The sequence below is a fragment of the Pan paniscus genome, chromosome 16, assembly GCF_029289425.2.
Source record: "Pan paniscus chromosome 16, NHGRI_mPanPan1-v2.0_pri, whole genome shotgun sequence".
NCBI classification, from domain to species: domain Eukaryota; kingdom Metazoa; phylum Chordata; class Mammalia; order Primates; family Hominidae; genus Pan; species Pan paniscus.
Window position 1 is genome coordinate 21856966 of NC_073265.2, and position 17935 is coordinate 21874900.

The 17935-nt window shown below is 40.0% G+C and overlaps 1 protein-coding gene across 2 annotated transcripts in view; it reads right to left on the reverse strand.

Annotated features, from left to right (window-relative positions):
- The window catches only part of FMN1 (formin 1), a 431150-nt gene that overhangs the window by 316662 nt on the left and 96553 nt on the right, over positions 1–17935 (reverse strand). Inside the window, exon 5 of one of the 2 annotated variants that reach the window (XM_055098140.2) lies at positions 9697–9872. The exons of the other annotated variant lie outside the window; for it this stretch is intronic. Coding sequence (XP_054954115.2) covers positions 9697–9872 — 176 coding nt within the window. The remainder of the gene's footprint in view (positions 1–9696; positions 9873–17935) is intronic. 2 annotated transcript variants of the gene reach the window in all.

Below are 17935 nucleotides of genomic sequence, written 5' to 3' on the forward strand. Positions count from 1 at the left end.
GCTATGATATTTCTCATCAGAATAGGAGACGAAGAAATAAGAATGTGTGTTATCAAGATCAAAGAAAAGCAAATTTCACAGTTCCATTAAGCATTAAGGTGATGCAATAATTTAGCCAAGCTTATTATTCTTTTTATTTTATAAAGAAAGCTGAGGCTGGGCACAGTGGCTCATGCCTATAATCCCAGCACGCAGGAAGGCTGAGGGAGGGAGGATCACCTGAGAGCAGGAGTTCAACACCAACCTGGCCAACATGGTGAAACCCTGTCTCTACTGAAAATACAAAAACCAGCTGGGCATGGTGGCACCTGCCTGTAATCCCAGCTACTTGGGAGGCTGAGGCAGGAGAATCACTTCAACCTGGGAGGCAGAGGTTGGAATGAGCTGAGATCGTGCCACTGCACTCCAGCCTCGGTGACAGAGCGAGACTCCGTCTCAAAAAAAGAAAGCTGAGCTGTTAGCAGATTTGCCATTATCTTTCAACTTGTAGAGAAGTGTGAGAACTGCTTTAAGAATTTGTGATCAGCAGAAAATAGAAATTCTATTTAAACATGATAACCATCCTTCACATCAATTTCCAAATTTGTACTAATTTGAGAAATAACTGGTTAACTTGCATGTGAATTAGGAAATAAATCAGATTACTTTTTTTTCAACTGCTTTATCATGACTTAAAGCGATGAGGAATTTGTAAAAAACAATGATTTTTCCAAATTGATCAGTTCATCCCTTTGAACTGTTCTTTTCATCTGGATAATTTCTTGATCTCTTATACCACCAACAGACACATGATCTGTCTCTCATTCTTTTTCTCTTTCACACACATACACACTGACATGTACTCACACATACACAAATGAACACCCTCCATCAGGAAACAAGCTACTCTGATATTTCTAAATTCACTCCACTTGCAAGAACAAGTCACATTGTCACGAATATCCTAATGATTTGGTTAAGCCATTCCTATGGCCTGTAGCTTTAAGGGGTAGACTCTTTCATTGGCTTCCATGGAAACAATACAAAAATGCGGCCCTCTCCATGTAAGCAAAGACACAACAGAGAGCAATCTGCGCATTTACTGATGTTGAATCTAATTTATGCTGTGAAGTTTGTTATTTAGGAGTGAAGGAAGGTGGAAGGACTGAAATCTGCTGGTGTTCCTGTAACTGAGTGCCTAAATTTTAAAGTTTTATTCTTTTTTTCTTTTTCTTTGTGTTAACCACTAGACACCCCCTCACACTGCTAGTGCATTTAATTATATGTCTGCTTAAAAGTTCCAGAGACTGGCCAGGTGCAGTGGCTCATGCCTGTAATCCCAGAACTTTGTGAGGCCAAGGCGGACGGATCACCTGAGGTCAGGAGTTCAAGACCAGCCTGGCCAATGTAGTGAAATTCCATCTCTACAAAAATACAAAAATTAGCCTGGCATAACGGCGGGTGCCTGTAATCCCAGCACTTTGGGAGGCTGAGGTGGGCGGATCACCTGAGGTTGGGAGTTCAAGACCAGCCTGACCAACATGGTGAAACCCCGTCTCTACTAGTAATACTAAAATTAGCCGGGCATGGTGGCGCATGCCTGTAATCCCAGCTACTCAGGAAGCTGAGGCATGAGAATAAATTGAACCCAAGAGGTGGAGGTTGCGGTGAGCTGAGATCGTGCCATTGCACTCCAGCCTGGGCAACAAAAGCAAAACTCCGTCTCAAAAAAAAAAAAAAATTCCAGAGACTAAATCTTGAAACGGTACAAGGACCTGTGGAAATCTCCCCCACCCGGAGCTTGCTTCAAGGCTGCAGTTGAGCCCAAGATGATGAGATGATGCAGGCCCATTTACCAGATGTGGCAATAACTAAGCCACTGGGACAAGTCACACAGATGGACACTGCCTCACCCCCTGCACGGAGGGTACTCCATGGCAAAACTTCCGCTTCTTAAACCCTTGCATTTTTCTTGGAAACTTGAAGCGGTTCCATTAAGACAAGAGCCTGGACCGTTTTCTCCACGGCTAGCTTTGGTTTACAATAAAGTCACTCTTCTACCATACCCCCACCTTGCTAACTGGTTTGGCAGGCAGCAAACGGTTGAACCTGCATTTGTAACATTTCCAACAATATTTCACCATTAATTTTATTTTTTAAATGTAAAAAATTGATATACGTATTTTGGGGTACGTGTGATATTTTGATACTTGTATACAATATGTAATGATTAAAAGTAATTAGGATATCCATCACCTCAATCACCATTAATTTGAAAGACCCAGGATACCTGGTGCATGCCTGAGGAATCTAGTGTCCCATATTAGTAGCTGCAGAATTTTTACTGGATGAGTTCTGTGGAGTAATTTTGGTTGTAGTTCTAGCTGTCTAATTCTGAGCCTGGATCCCAATCCTTCTCACTGATTATAGGAGCTAATCCCCATCCATTAAATGAATGTCTTTTGTTCTTAAACTAAAAACAAAAGAAAACAAGTCCAGAAGTAGTGGAGCGGTAGAAGGACTTAACATTTAAGTACTTGAGTCTAGACTCAGATCTGGGTTTAAATCCTGCCCGTGCCCTTGCTTATTTGTACAGTATGTATAACAACACCTCTAAGGGCAGGGTCTGGCCTTTAGGAAGTGATCAGTAAGACATGGAGGTTCTTATTACCGTTTAGACAGTCAAGGTTGGGAGTAGCCTTGGTAATTACATCCAGGTTCATAAGATACAATTACTTGGAATGGGATGCTGTGTCTTCCCCAGCCAATTAAGCCAATTCAGTAAAAAAATATGCAGGGCCTCACAGGTGAGAAGGGGATTGTGATGAGCCCTGGAAACCAGAATCAACAAGAAGAGTTCAGGGGTAGGGGGGTGTGTGTGTGTGTGTGTGTGTGTGTAAGACGGAGTCTCGCTCTGTCACCCAGGCTGGAAAACAATGTGTGTGTGTGTGTGTGTGTGTGTGTGTGTGTGTGTGTGTGTGTGTGTGTGTTTAAGACGGAGTCTCGCTCTGTCACCCAGGCTGGAAAACAATGGCGCAATCTCGGCTCACTGCAACCTCTGCCTCCCAGTTCAAGCGATTCTTCTGCCTCAGCCTCCCGAGCAGCTGGGATTACAGGCGCCCACCGCCACGGTCGGCTAATTTTTGTGTTTTCAGTAGAGACGGGGTTTCATCATGTTGGTCAGGCTGGTCTCCAACTCCTGACCTCAGGTGATCCACCTGCCTCGGCCTCCCAAAGCGTTTTAAAAGCTGGCATGCAAAATCTTATTTCCAGAGAGTATTGCCACCAGGATATAATCCTAATGACTACTTACCTGCTTCCTGCTTTTCGTATCTTTGTTTTCAATTTCAGGCCATACCTCTTTTAGGGTCTTTTCTACCCACCCATGTCTTTGTTTATAGACACATTACAAACTATTCTCCATGGTGAGCATTCCTCTCCAATGGAATCTTCAGGAAACCGCACTTGTTATAAGAATTTAGGCCCCAGTGCTTCTCTAAGTCTCTGACTATATTCAGTTGCCTTTGATAAATCTGGTTGAAAGTGCCCTAGGACCTGAGATGCATGGCTAATGGTAGCTCCTAGTTCAGTGGAACATAAAAAACTGACCCTTCAGGCTAACTTCTTAATATTCATGTCCTAAATGGGCGCTCCGGGGTGACTGAGGTTTTGTCATATATAGATGCTACCCAAGGGCAATTCACACATTTGGATCTTGTTTCAAAAGTAATATCTAGGAGTGATGGAGTTAGTTAATAAAATATAGGATACCCAGTTAAATATGAATTTTAGATTAAAAAAAAAAAAATTTTGTAATATAGGCATGTCCCATACAATATTTGGAAACTTCATGGCCCAAAAGTGGAGCTGACAGAGCTTTGGGTTCAGTCTTTCCAGAGCTTTGTAGTTTGCCCATAATAGTCTACAGAATTTGCTTGACCAGGATTTGCAGGATAATTACCCAAACAGAGCTTCCCTACACAGCAGTCTAGCATCTACACCAAAGTACTAGTTGTGTGATATACTGATATAATGAGAAATACACTGTATATTTCGTCTTCATCTGGGTCTTGGACAGAACTTCTAAAACCCTCGTAACTTCTTAAGTGATAAGAGCCACAGAAGTAGTAATATTTGGATATACTCAAATATATTCAAATATATATAGAAGTTGTAATATTTGTTTTTTGTCCTCAGCTTCTGAAACAGCTCAGAAACAAAGGTGAAAGAGGCATCTTTTGTTATTCAGAACAAGCCCCTTTCAACTACACTTGAACTTATGTTAATGAGGTGACTTTTAGAGGATGGGAGGCTGGTTGCCAAGGGAACCAACCTTGTGATTAGGGTTGGCATTTTGCGTCCCAACAACTCACCTCCAGGAGGGTAGAGAGGCTAAAGGTTGAGCTAATCACCAAGATAATGAAGCCTGCATAAAAACCCTACCCAAAGAAGTTCTGTCTGCACAGGGGACAGATGCTCTTGTGCTCGGGACCCTTCCAGACCTCACCCTATGTATATCTCTTGATCTGGCTATTCATTTGTATCCTTTAAAAAATATCCTTTGTAATAAACTGGTAATGTCAGAGACGTGTGAACCACAGCGACTTCATCTTGAACAGGGGATGGGTAAAATAAGGCTGAGACCTGCTGGGCTGCATTCCTAGTAGATTAGGCATTCTTAGTCACAGGATAAAAAAGAAGGTTGCCACAAGATACAGGTCACAAAGACCCTGCTGATACAGGATGTCATAAAGAAGCCAGCCGAAACCCACCAAAACCAAGATGGCTACAAAAGTGACCTCTGGTCATCCTCACTACTCATTACATGCTAATTATAATGCATCAGCATGCTAAAAGACACTCCCAGCAGTGCCATGACAGTTTGCAAATGCCATGGTCATGTTGGGAAGTTTGCTTATATGGTCTAAAAAGGGGAGGGACCCTCAATTCCAGGAAATCCCTGCCCCTTTCCTGGAAAACTCATGAATAATTCACCCCTTATTTAGCATACAATTAAGAAATAACTATAGGTATACTCAGTCAAGCAGCCCATACCACTGTGCTCTGCCTATGGAGTAGCCATTCTTTTATTCCTTTACTTTCTTAGTAAACCTGCTTTTACTTTATGGACTTGCCCCAAATTCTCTCTTGTGTAAGGTCCAAGAACCCTCTCTTGGGGTCTGGATCAAGACCCCTATCTGGTAACAGTAATAGTAAATTGTTTCCCTGGGTTGTACAAGTTATCCTAGCAAATTACTGAACCCGAAGAGGGGGTCATAGGAACCTATTTGTATCCAAGTTGGACAAAAGTTATGGGTAACCTGGGAACCCACTACTTGTGACTGGCATCTGAGGTGTGGCAGTTTTGTGGGACCGAATCCTTAACTTGTGGCATGTGGCTACAATTCCAAGTAGATCGTGTCAATTGAATTGTGGGACATCTAGTTGGTGTCTACAGGGAATCGGGGAATTGTTTGTTATGAAAAACACGTACACTTGGTCTCAGAATGTCAGAAGTGTTGTGAAGGTAAAGGAGGTTTTGTTTGTTTGTTTGTTTTCATTTAGTTTGTTAAATAGATGCCCCCAGAGTCTCCCTAGTGCTTGTCCTACACCAACCCCACCTCCTGCCATTCCCCAAGGAACCTCTGAGTCTTCTCACAGTTTAGTAACTAAAAGATGAATGCCCAGCTAAATGAGGGGACTTAGTAACAGCTGTAGCCTTAACACCAGTGTCCATCCTGACTCACGGATGCCAACTCCCACCAATTATTTCAAGTATGAGATGTTTTACCTTTCATCACGTACTAATGAGAGTCAGTGTAGCCACAGAAAAAGGCTTAAGAAAGGAACATCCTGATGGTGACGCTGCAAGTCAGGTTTAAAACTGGAAGCATGGCAGTGCTGGTCCAATGTCTCAGGCTGATCAATATATTGCTTAGAGTCCAAAGCCCACCAGAGGAAAGGGGTTTTGTGAGCTGCTAGTCATTAACAGCAGGCTATTTTTTTCTTCTTTTTTTACTTTTTGATTTCTGTAAGCTATTGGCAAACAGGTGCTGTTTGGTTACATGAGTAAGTTCTTTAGTGGTGATTTATGAGATTTGCACCCATCACCCAAGCAGTATACACTGCCCCAATTTGCAGTCTTTTATAGGATACACATTTGTTCTAAATAAATAGAATCCTTTCAGATAGAAACCTTACCTAGAATATCAATATTTAAACACATAGGAGTCAAATCACACAGTCCAAAAAGGGGAGAAGGGCTTGAGGTGAGGAAGGAAACACAGGGCCCAAACTATAAAAACTGTTGATTCAGAAAATAATCTAAAGAAACTATTTTAGTTTTATAATTCTGATTAATGAAAAACTAAGCAACATGCTAATATATACTGTTTAATTACACAATATTTATATATACAAATATATATTTATATATCACATATTTATACATATATTAAAATTATACATATATACATATGCATAATTTATATATCATATATGTAACATATATAAATATATAAAACCCATAAAAGGCTAGTTCAGGAAATAGACATTTTTCATCTAGTGATAAATATCAAAAAACCTAAAAATACTTATAGAGAAGAATCCACCTCCTAGAATTTTATCATAAGGAAATAGTCCTAAATAATGGGGGGGAAGGGTATAGGAAAAATTGTATTTGTAGTCACGCTATTTTATTTCCAAATAGTGGTCCTATTCCAAAACTGGGAACAACTTCAATATCCAATAACAGAGAAATAATTAAATTTTGGCATATCATTTCGTGGAATATTCATCACTTAAAACACATCTGTAACGAGCTTGCAACAGCCTGGATAAGCAGTGTAAGAGTAATTGTTTGAAAAAGAGAGGAGACCAGGTGCGGTGGCTCACGCCTGTAATCCCAGCACTTTGAGAGGCCGAGGCAGGCGGATCATGAGGTCAGGAGATCCAGACCATCCTGGCTAACACAGTGAAACCCCGTTTCTACTGAAAATACAAAAAATTAGCTGGGCGTGGTGGCATGCGCCTGTAGTCCCAGCTACTCAGGAGGCTGAAGCAGGAGAATCGCTTAAACCCAGGAGGCGGAGGTTGCAGTGAGCCAAGATTATGCCACTGCGCTCCAGCCTGAGCAACAGAGCAAGACTCCATCTCAAATAAAAAAAAAAAGCAAAAACAAGACGAGGTTATAAAATCTGGCATGCTTTTATGTTTAAAAAAAAATCTCTCATTGAAAAACAAACCATACTTAGTGAAAAAATACAAAAAAAATTTTATCAAATTGTAACAGTCGTCTTGGCTGCTAAGATTATGAGGTTTTTTTTTCACTGTATGTATTTCAAATTTTCTATAAGGATTGTGTAGAATTTTTATAATTGTAAAAAATTAATCATTTAATTTACAGAGGAAAAGGAAAACCAGAAATACACAGTTTAGTCAATTTTTAAAAACACATAAACAGTATTTTTTAAAAACACAGAAGAAAAAGAAAGTAGCTTTTCAAAATCTACTTCACTTTTACACTGTAGGCCTGCTGTTTGCAGCAAATGCAACTTAAAGTAATTGACCAACAGATGTCACTGTTACACTTCCTACTTTAAGCATCTCTCTCAAGACGCGCAACTTTACATATGGGAACAAAATCAAAAACTTTACTAATTCTCATGTCATCTCCTGCAGGACTGCAGCTTTCTCATCTTTCAGCTTCATTTCTAAACCTCCTTTTGTAATATCTGGAATGTTGAATGCTGTTCTAAAATGACATACAGTGACCATGATTTTATGGTTATGAAAAATACAGGGTTCTCCTGCTCTTTGATTGCCGCCCATGTGAACATCACAGACTTAACCCACACTCGTCAAAAACATGGTTCCAGGTCTGAAAGTAATGAGCTGGAGAACACAAGATTGTCAATAGGCATTAAAGTTAATGGCTAAAAAAAGAAAAAGTGCTCCTTAGATTTCTGGTGCTCACCTCATCTGTGACAGGAAACTGGATGGGTAAAGAGGGATTGCAGAGAATCACAATAATCTGGTCAATCCTACCAGGCCATCTAAATGTGGAAGTAGGTGAACCCCAGCCCAGTGCTTTCTAAGGAGGAGTCAATACTTCTGTGTCAATGAAAACAAGAATGAATAAGAAAGGAGAAGGTAGCTGGATGTGGTGGCTCACGCCTGTAATCCAGCACTTTGGGAGGCTGAGGCAGGGAACATTTTTGAGGTCAAGAGTTCGAGAACAGCCTGGCCAACATGGTGAAACCCCATCTCTACTAAAAATACAAAAATTAGCTGGGTGTGGTAGCTCACATCTGTAAGCCCAGCTTCTCAGGAGGCTGAGGTGGGAGGACCGCTTGAACCCGGGAGGCAGAGGTTGCAATGAGCCAAGATCGTGCCACTGCACTCCAGCCTGAGCAACAGAGCAAGACTCCATCTCAAAAAAACAGAACAACAACAACAACAAAAAGAAAACAGGGAAGGCTATGTTTTTTTGAACTAAAAGTAGATCCATCATTTGATGCAGCAATCCGACTACTGGGTATCTACCCAGAGGAAAAGAAGTCATTATACGAAAAAGATACTTGCACATGCATGTTTATTAGCAGCACAATTTGCAATTGCAAAACTATAGAACCAGCCCAAATCCCCATCAATCACAATGAGTGGATAAATAAAATGTGGTATATATTTACATATATACATATACATATATACACATATATATACATATACACATATATATACATATATACATATACATACACACACATATATACATATACCATGGAATACTAAGCCATAGAAAGGAATGAAATAACGCCATTTGCAGCAACCTGGGTAAAATCGGAGACTATTATTCTAAGTAAAGTAACTCAGGAATGGAAGACCAAACATTCTATGTTCTCACTCATAAGTGGGAGCTAAGCTATGAGGACGCAAAGGCATCAGAATGATACAATGGACTTTGGGGACTTGAGGGAAAGGGTTGGGGGAAGCGAAGGATAAAGACTACACACTGGGTACAGTGTACACTGCTTACATGATGGGTGCACCAAAATCTCAGTAATCCCCACTAAAGAACTTATTCATGTAACCAAACACCACCTGTTCCCCAAAAACCTACTGAAATTTAAAAAATTTAAAAAATTTTTTAAAAACTGCAGAGAGGTTATTAAAAGTGAACAAAAACTTTAAAAAAGAGAAACAAGGTGGTTATGTTTTTTAAATGCATCATCCTATATTCTGCAGATTTTCTGCCAACCTAGTCACCTGTTATTTGAGCAGCTGGAGAGAAAGGTTCATGAATATGGAAGGAAGGCAGGGTATTTGGATTTCACTTGAGAATCCAGAGCATATCAGTTGGCTTTACATATGTTATTGACAAATTTTTAGTAAAAGAATATTAAGAAGTGACTCGCAACAAGTGGGTACTCCCACAATGAGAGATTTAGGCTGCAAAGCTAATGAACAGAGTGCTCTGAAAACACTCAGGTAAATGACAAACACAGTCACTTCCAGACAAGTTGCTAGTTACTTTCTAGTGTACAAATTTCAGATCACCAAGATGCATCTTGATTTTCTGCAGCCCACTGATTTTTTTTAAACAATGATCCATACATTAAATGCAGCTTTATATACACAATTTACATTAAATACATATTAAATGAGCCTCTGTTGACCACAAAGAACCGCAGCACAATCACAAAGATTTCTACTTACATGGAGATCCAAGTACAATTCGCTCCTGTTTGACTTCTCCCTTTCCTCATGAAGCAAAAATGGACAGGCTGGTCCCGCTCTATAGCCCAGAACCCACGCGCCTCCATCTCTGTTGGGAAGGTCTTTAGGTGTCTGCTCATTGAAGCCGTCCCAGGGAAAGCCCTCAGAGGAGATACCTAAACAAACACAGAGAAGGCCATCAGTGACATGGCAGCCAAATAAATAAATAAATAAAGCCATATTTGGGGAACTCCTACGTAGACTTCTGCATGCTAGCTCTTACTTTGCTTTCTAAGTTATATTTTTAACAGATTGCTTTCCTTTAAAAGTATTTCTCCTGACAATTTCTAGATCACACCAACAAAAATTTACAACACATGCCCTCATCCCCCAAGTCTATTGGCTGTACTCTATGCCCCATATTCTTGCTTACAGGTTGCATGGGTCATTCTATCTCAGAATGAAATCAGAGGAGCTAGGGGACAGAAGTCAGGAGGTCTGGCCTGCTGGCTTTCCTACAGTTCCTAAACAGCGTCATCTGAGCCAAGTCACTAATGTGTGTGTTCTCCAGGGCAGGAACTGTGCCTTGTTCGTCTTCATTTCTGGGAACAGAATCATTATGCATGGTGCATACCGGACTTGGACAGTTTGTTGAATGAGTGAGTAGTGCATGAGAAACCCATTTGGGATTCACTTTTGTCATCTCTAGAATAAAAGGTATTAGTCCAGCTTATTCTAACCTAAACTATAGGCAAGTTTAGGTTTGCCATAGGATGATAATCATTAACTATGTGCCAGACACTGTTTTTAGCTCTGTTCAATTTTTATGACAACATATAGTTAGGTATCATTAGTGTTCTCATTTTAAATGGGGAAACTGAAGTACAAAGAAGTTAAGCAATTTGCTCAAAATCATAAAATCAGTAAATGGTTAAGCTAGGACTTGAACCCACGCAGTTAAACAATAGAGGGCCATGCTTTTAATGACTACACTATGGCCTCTGCCTGACATTGTATTCTTAAGATGGCAATATGCGTTCTATAACAAAAGGATTTTACGGTCAAATAAGTGTGAGAAAAGCTACATACTGTATCTCTTAAAGAATCATGATTCATGTTAGCATATTAAAGACCTTGGGATGCCCTTTAGTACAGAAAACCTAATTCTATATAATAGGGTTTTCCAAACTTATTTGACCACAGAATCCATTTAAAGGGACACCTGCTAAACATGTCGCAAGCCACTTAATGTTGTACTGGACACTTCTAATGTTTCATACAGCACTCAAGTTCCTAGTCCTCTTTTAATTCCTGGTAAGCAATCTTGGCAAAATTTTAAGCAACTAGGCAGAAGTTAAAGGTTTAAGCTCAGTGTATTTTGCAATAGAGATCACTGTTGAATATACGACAGAGTGTTTATTACACATAATCCCTGTAAGAGTCTATTTGGCAGTCACCCAAAGCCAACCAATGGCTTCTACCATGCTGAAACCTGACTTACACGAAACTAGAGCTGAGAGTAAGTCAGCTCAAAAAGGAACTGCGAGATAGCATGCTTATATTAGAGTAGCATTTTAGAAGGAAGAAAATTTGAAAACAGCTAAGGTTTGGCTGTTGTTTGCCTGTTTGGTTTATTAGTTTTCAATCACACTTCAAAATGATGCAGGTCACAGTGTGTCTGTAGTTGCCCTCTAGCAGGCTGTCCACAAAACACCTTTCTGCAACCACTGAGAAAAATGAGAGTCCAGGGCTTCCCCAGTCTATGCTCCCCCTGCAGACACAGTTGTCTAGAAGAGTATACCCGGGCTCTTCATCTGGGTCAGATCCCTTAGAACAAAGTGCCTTTCCAGTCAATCCCCTTGCTACCCACTGTCTACAGACAGTCTTCTGGCCTTTCATTTAGGGTCTCACACGCTTTAGAGTGACCCATTTCTAGTCTCAAGACATAGGAATGAACTAATGCCTAAAGGAACCTCAGGGAGAAGGCACTCTGCTTAGCACCTTTGTTTTATGCTCATGTTGACTCTGAGGAAGATAGTACTGCTTGTATTTTAACAGATGAAGAAATTAAAGCTCAGACCTCCTTTGACTTCTATTTATATGGCTCATCCTCCTCCTGGACTATTTCTGTTCACCTTTGGCATAAATCTTTTAAAATTTACAGTATACTCTCACTGTACTACCTCATCTTCCAAGATGTATGGGTTACTAATCACATCCCTCATTTTAAATCCCTCCTCCTTTCATTTTTCTTTTGAAGTAGCTGCTGGCTTTGGGTAAAGTTTGCACAGAATAATAAAACATAACATATATAATATGTATCACAAAACACAATGTACAACACCTGAGGTAAGACATCTGTATCATCAGAGGCACATTGTCTGGTGAGTGTAAGTTCATCATTTAGGTGCAAGAGAGTGAAACATTCCCATAACAACAAGGATTTGGGGTCCTTGATGAAACACACATGCATGCATATTTATGCAAACACACATGCAAACCCCTCACACACCTGCAGTGGCTATCCAACACTGCATTAATGAGGTGAGGTGTGCAATCCAATTCACTCTCTACGCAGAGCAAAAACAATGTCAAGGTGAAAGTGATCTTCTTTCTGGAAATGGTTTTAGTTTTAAAGAGTTAATTTCTGATACCTAAGGTTTAACCAGACAATATCCCTATGAAGGAAACATGCAAGGTAAAACCATGATGCATAATAATTTGGCAAGAATCATTTGGACAGAAAAGGACCATAAGTAACATAAAACTGAAATAACTAACATAAAACCATTATTCTCAAAAGTCTGACAAAGTAGGTTAGGACAAATGACAAAGTCAACATTCTGACGACCACAATGTATTTATAAAATAATTTGAGAATGGAGAGTTTTAATAATACAAACAACTTTTTTTAGTCAAAAATAAAGCATGTCTGTATTTATTAAAATGGGTAATACCCAAACTAGTCTCTCCAGCTGAATAAATTTAATAAAAAGAGAAGAAAATCATCTAAAATTAGATAAATATATTCTGTCAAAACAGTCAACTGTCATTTAATTTTCCGGCACAAATAGATTTGGGGGTGTTAGATCTTTAGAGAATATTTTGTGAAAAATTGAATCAGTCTTATCAGTTTAAACATGTGTCTTTCCCTTTCATGTGCATACTAAAAACCTGTTTTGTACTCAGTATTAGTTATTTTGTTCCTCAAAGACATTTCAACAGTTCGATCGATCACACAAACACACACAGGTTATCTGTACAGCTGACCACGGTTAATACAACGTACAGCACAGTCACAGTAAAGGTAGGGTGACTTACCTTGGAACCACTTTGAAAGTCTGTGCTTTTCAAAGCCATTCACATGATGAGCTGCACTTCCTGATGCTAACCTACAACATCAGACTGAGGTTTTGCTGTCAATTATCAAAACAACAGAAGCAGACAGAATGCAAAGGTAATAATATGCCATTTAAAACAGGAGGCAATGTCCACAGCTCATCTTTCCAAAATAGAATCAGTCTGTCTAGCATGGGTACATTGGATTATTGTTCCCACTGTTTCACTCCCTCCCTGCAATATGATCACGCACCCACGGCCTTTTCTGGTCTATTTCCCCTGCCACGTGACTTGCTTTGGCTATCTGAACGTAAACAATGTGACAGTGTGCCAATCAAGGCCGTAAGACGCACAGTGTGTTTTCATGCCCCGCCCTGTGCTTCTGCCCTCACCATGAGACGAACATGGTCCTCGGGAGCTTCGAATGAGACGTGGAACATCTGTCCCAGGCACAGTCCTGCAAGCCTGGAGCTAAGCTCAGTCAAACCCAGGCCCAATCGAGTGAACCTTAGCCAACTCCCAAGCCAGTACATAAAAACAATACATATTTATTATAAGCCACTGAGATTTGGGGCCTATTTGTTGAAATAGTTGCCTCATACACTATCATGTCTGCTCCCGATAGAAGCACTGTAATTATTAAAGACATGAAACCTTTTCAGCTGAGGGCTTAAACACAATAGTGTTTTTGTTTTGTAACTTCTACTGAAAAAAATTATTCAATGTACTGCAAGGATTTGAAAAATCAAGTGAAAACTCCTGACACACCCATTTACTCATTCATACCAAGATTCATGCACATTTTTATTAAAAAGTTATTTACCAGATATTGTCTTTAATCGTCTAAAGAATATACACATAAAAATATACCAATTTCCCAAAGGAAGTCTGTGAACATACTATATAACCAGCAGATCTGGACAAAAGTCCCTAAGGGACAAAATTACAGTGCCTTTTAGGCTGTTTCCTCTAATTCTCCCATCATACCAAGCCCTCACTTGACAGCAATGATGAAGTGGTTATGCATCCAAAAAGAGGAGAGAAAAAAACAAAAACCCTAAGCTTAAAACTCTCCTGAGTTTTAGCTCCTGTGCTGTAGTGCCCAAGGCCATTCATCATACTTGACATAAAATAAACCCTAAGAGGTAAAGTTTTCTCAGCTGTGAATATCAGAACTGATATGTACAGGCAGACATGTTGTCTTCCATTATGTTATTCAAACGTGTACTTACAAGCAAGAAAGACAGCAATCTAGACGTACAGCTAATGGAAAGTGACACTGCTAAGTGCTTGTGGAGCGGATGTGTGGCTGTGTGTGTAATCACTCATGTCTGTATCTAGGAAGACACAGCTGTGGCAAAAGTATAGTCTCATGGCTGGTATCTGTCAATTAGAGATCAATGCTCACTAATGCAACTGCCCCCATTTTCATTCTCAGCAGTGTTAAATGACACAATGTCACCAAACCAGCTAGGTAGATACAATTCTGAGAAGGTGTGGTATCTATCCACCCCAGCCTCTAACTCCTCATTGGAAGTATGTGGGGAGAGAAATGATGAATGAGCAAAGATGGACAGGCGGAAGGCGTGGCCAGGCAGAGAAAGGCTGATGGCAAATCAAAAAGTAGCAGAGAGTGGGGAGCAAGCTCTGTAAGTCTGAACATTGATGAGGAAAGCATCCATAGCCGTCAGGCAACTGCAACGTAGTTTGCATTTCTAACATCATGCTTAAATTCAAATAAAATAAAACAAATTTACAGTTGGAAGGAATCTTGTATATCTCCCCACCTACATGCTCATTTTATAGTTGAGAGAACCAAAACCCATGAAGATTGCAGTATTTCCAACATGCCCAGCTAGCAGCAAAGGCAGAACTAAAATCTAAGTTCTTTATGCTATTTAGAAAAAGATATTATTGCCAGTCTCCAGATGAGAATATTGAGGGCTAAGAGAGAAGCAGACGTGAACAAGTTAAGAGCGTGGGTACAGGGCTTTAACATGTGGGCTAAATTCCTGGCTGTGACCTTTACTAATTATTTGACCTTGGTGAAGTTACCAAAACTCCCTGAGTCTTTTTTCCCTCATCAATAAAATGAAGATAATAAGAATATGTCTGATATTGAACTAGGCTCACAATTATTTTCTTTCAGAAGACTTTTCCTGGGCTGGGGGATAGATAGAATTGATGGGAGAAGCAAATAATTTCCTGTTTTAAGTAAAGAAATCTATATACAATGAGGGCATATCCAACATCACACAGTCATGTGAAAGGCTATTTTTCTTTTGTCAGAGAAGATAAGGAGAGTAACAATAAAGCTTATAAGAATTCAGTTGCACTGCAGTGCAGCAGATCCTAAATCTGTTCATGTTCCAAAAATAGAATTCACGTCATCAAATGCAACAGCTCCAAGTAAGTGGCTGATCGTCTCTGGAAACAACAGCTCCTCAGGGTCATTCATAGATACCCTATGATACTGCTTCCCAGAAAGTCAAACATAGGAGCCTAGAGCCATGAATGGAACTATTTATAGTCATGGCTTTAAATGAAATAGCATTTTAAGGAAGTATATAAATATCTCTTTGATTATTTTATTAATCTCCTTCCGCGGTTTTCTCCTGTGAAGAATACTAGTTGACGGGTGTGTATTACTCAGGCTAGGAAACTTATGTGTGGCCATAGTTACACTGGATATTTTAACACTTGAAAAACAGGGGCACAAATGATGCTAACAATGGATAGAGCACCTAGGTAAGGCCTGATGCAGAAAAGATCAAGGAAAGAACAAATTTAGGAGGTTGTAGGATTCACTGAGACATTAAAAGCCTCTGTCTACTCCCAGATAATAAATGCTCAAAACATTAGATGTTAGTACTTCAAATACTTAAGTGATCAAAAAATTTTAGTATGTTTGGTTATAAAGAATATGACCGGGTACAGTGGCCCACCCCTATAATTCCAGCACTTTGGGAGGCTGAGGTGGGCAGATCACTTGAGGTCAGGAGTTTGAGACCAGCCTGGCCAACATGGCAAAACCCCATCTCTACTGAAAATACAAAAAGTAACTGGGTGTGGTGGGAGGTGCCTGTAATCCCAGCTACTTGGAAGGCTGAGGCACAAGAATTGCTTGAACCCGGGAGGCAGAGGTTGCAGTGAGCCGAGATTGTGCCACTGCACTCCAGCCTGGGCAACAGAGTAAGACTGTCTCAAAAAAAAACAAAAAGAAAAAAGAAAGAATATACTTGCTTGTTAACAAAAAACATGTATATATATTTTTGAGATGGAGTCTCACTGTGTCACCCAGGCTGGAGTGCAGTGGTATGATTACAACTCACTGTAGCCTTGGCCTCCTTTGCTCAGCAATCCTCCTGCCTCGGCCTCCCAAGTAGCTGGGACAACAAGTGTGCACCACCACACAAGGCTAGTTTTTAATTTTTTTTTTGTAGAGATAGACTCTTGCTGTGTTGCCTCAAGTGATCCTACCACCTTGGCCTCTCAAAGTGTTGCGATTACAGGCATAAGTCATTGTGCCTGGCCCCAAAAATATTACTGAAGAATAAGAATGCAAAAAAAAAGTCATATGGCATTCATTACAAGTAAATTTGAATAACATTTTCCCTTTTATGTCACATTATTCCAATTATTATGAGGATGGTTGCACCAGTGGGAAATCCAACTCTTGAAGACATATGATATAATTACTGGTTGTCTTAATAGCTAAGGAAGTAGAGAAAAAAATTACAAAATACTAAGCCCTGGATTATGAAATATATAATAAATGATTTTTTTAAAAACTTCCTTTCCAAAAAGAAATGATCCTAGGAAACTCACAAAAAGGAATATACGTAACAAGATAAATACAAAAAAAAAAAAAAAAAGAAGGCACATTTACTATTATTAAATGTGATTGAGCATACACAATACAACTAAGAGACTGAAAATACAATATGGCTCTGAGTGTCCTTGCAACATAGTGAGAATGAAAGGACATTCTTTATTTCATTCCTACCATCAAAAGGAAGAAACAAGCTGATCCCTGATGGCTGACAGAAGTTTTTGTGATATAAAATTCTGAGAAAAACAGCTGAATAATCTACTTAGTTCCCATCTTAGCCTTAGCTCCATCCCAGGTGTTTGGTCTAACAATTATCTTTACACAATATTGTTGCCAGCACTAGAGCCAATAAGGCTGGTCTAGTCGTCTGTCAATAACCTTTGCCCTTCTAACCAGAAAAGTTTGGATATTACCTTGATTGCCCAATGATCTGGAATTAAAGTCATGAACTCTTCATCAGAGCTGCTAAGAAATGGCCTCTATAACACATCCAGATTCGTAAATCGCCACCTTTTGCCCGAGTGTCTTAGGCACCAGAGTTTTCCTATCTCCCTTCTTCCACCAGTCATTAGTACTGAGAAGGAGTCCTGCACTTTACTCCAGCACCGGATTTATCACTTTCTCTCCCAACAAATCTACTTTTTTTTTTTTTTTTTAAACAGGGTCTCACTATATCATCTAGGCTGGAGTGCTGTGGTGCGATCCTGGATCACTGCAGCCTCCACCTCCCGGGCTCAGGTGACAAGTGATCTTCCCACCTCAGCCTCCCAAGTAGCTGGGACCACATGCACCACCATGCCCAGCTATTTATTTTTGTATCTTTGGATTTTGGTTTTACCATGTTGCCCAGGCTAGTATCGAACCCCTAGGCTAAAGCAATCCACCAGCCTTGGCTTTCCAAAGTGCTGGGATTACAGGCATGCACCAACTCGCCTCGCCGCCCCATTTTTATTTACACATACTTCAGACTGGTTGATAATGTCCCATAGGTCACTGGGGCTCTGGTAATTTTTTTCAGTCCAGAAATCACCTCAGTAGAAAGCGTAGGTAGCTGGGCACAGCGGCTCA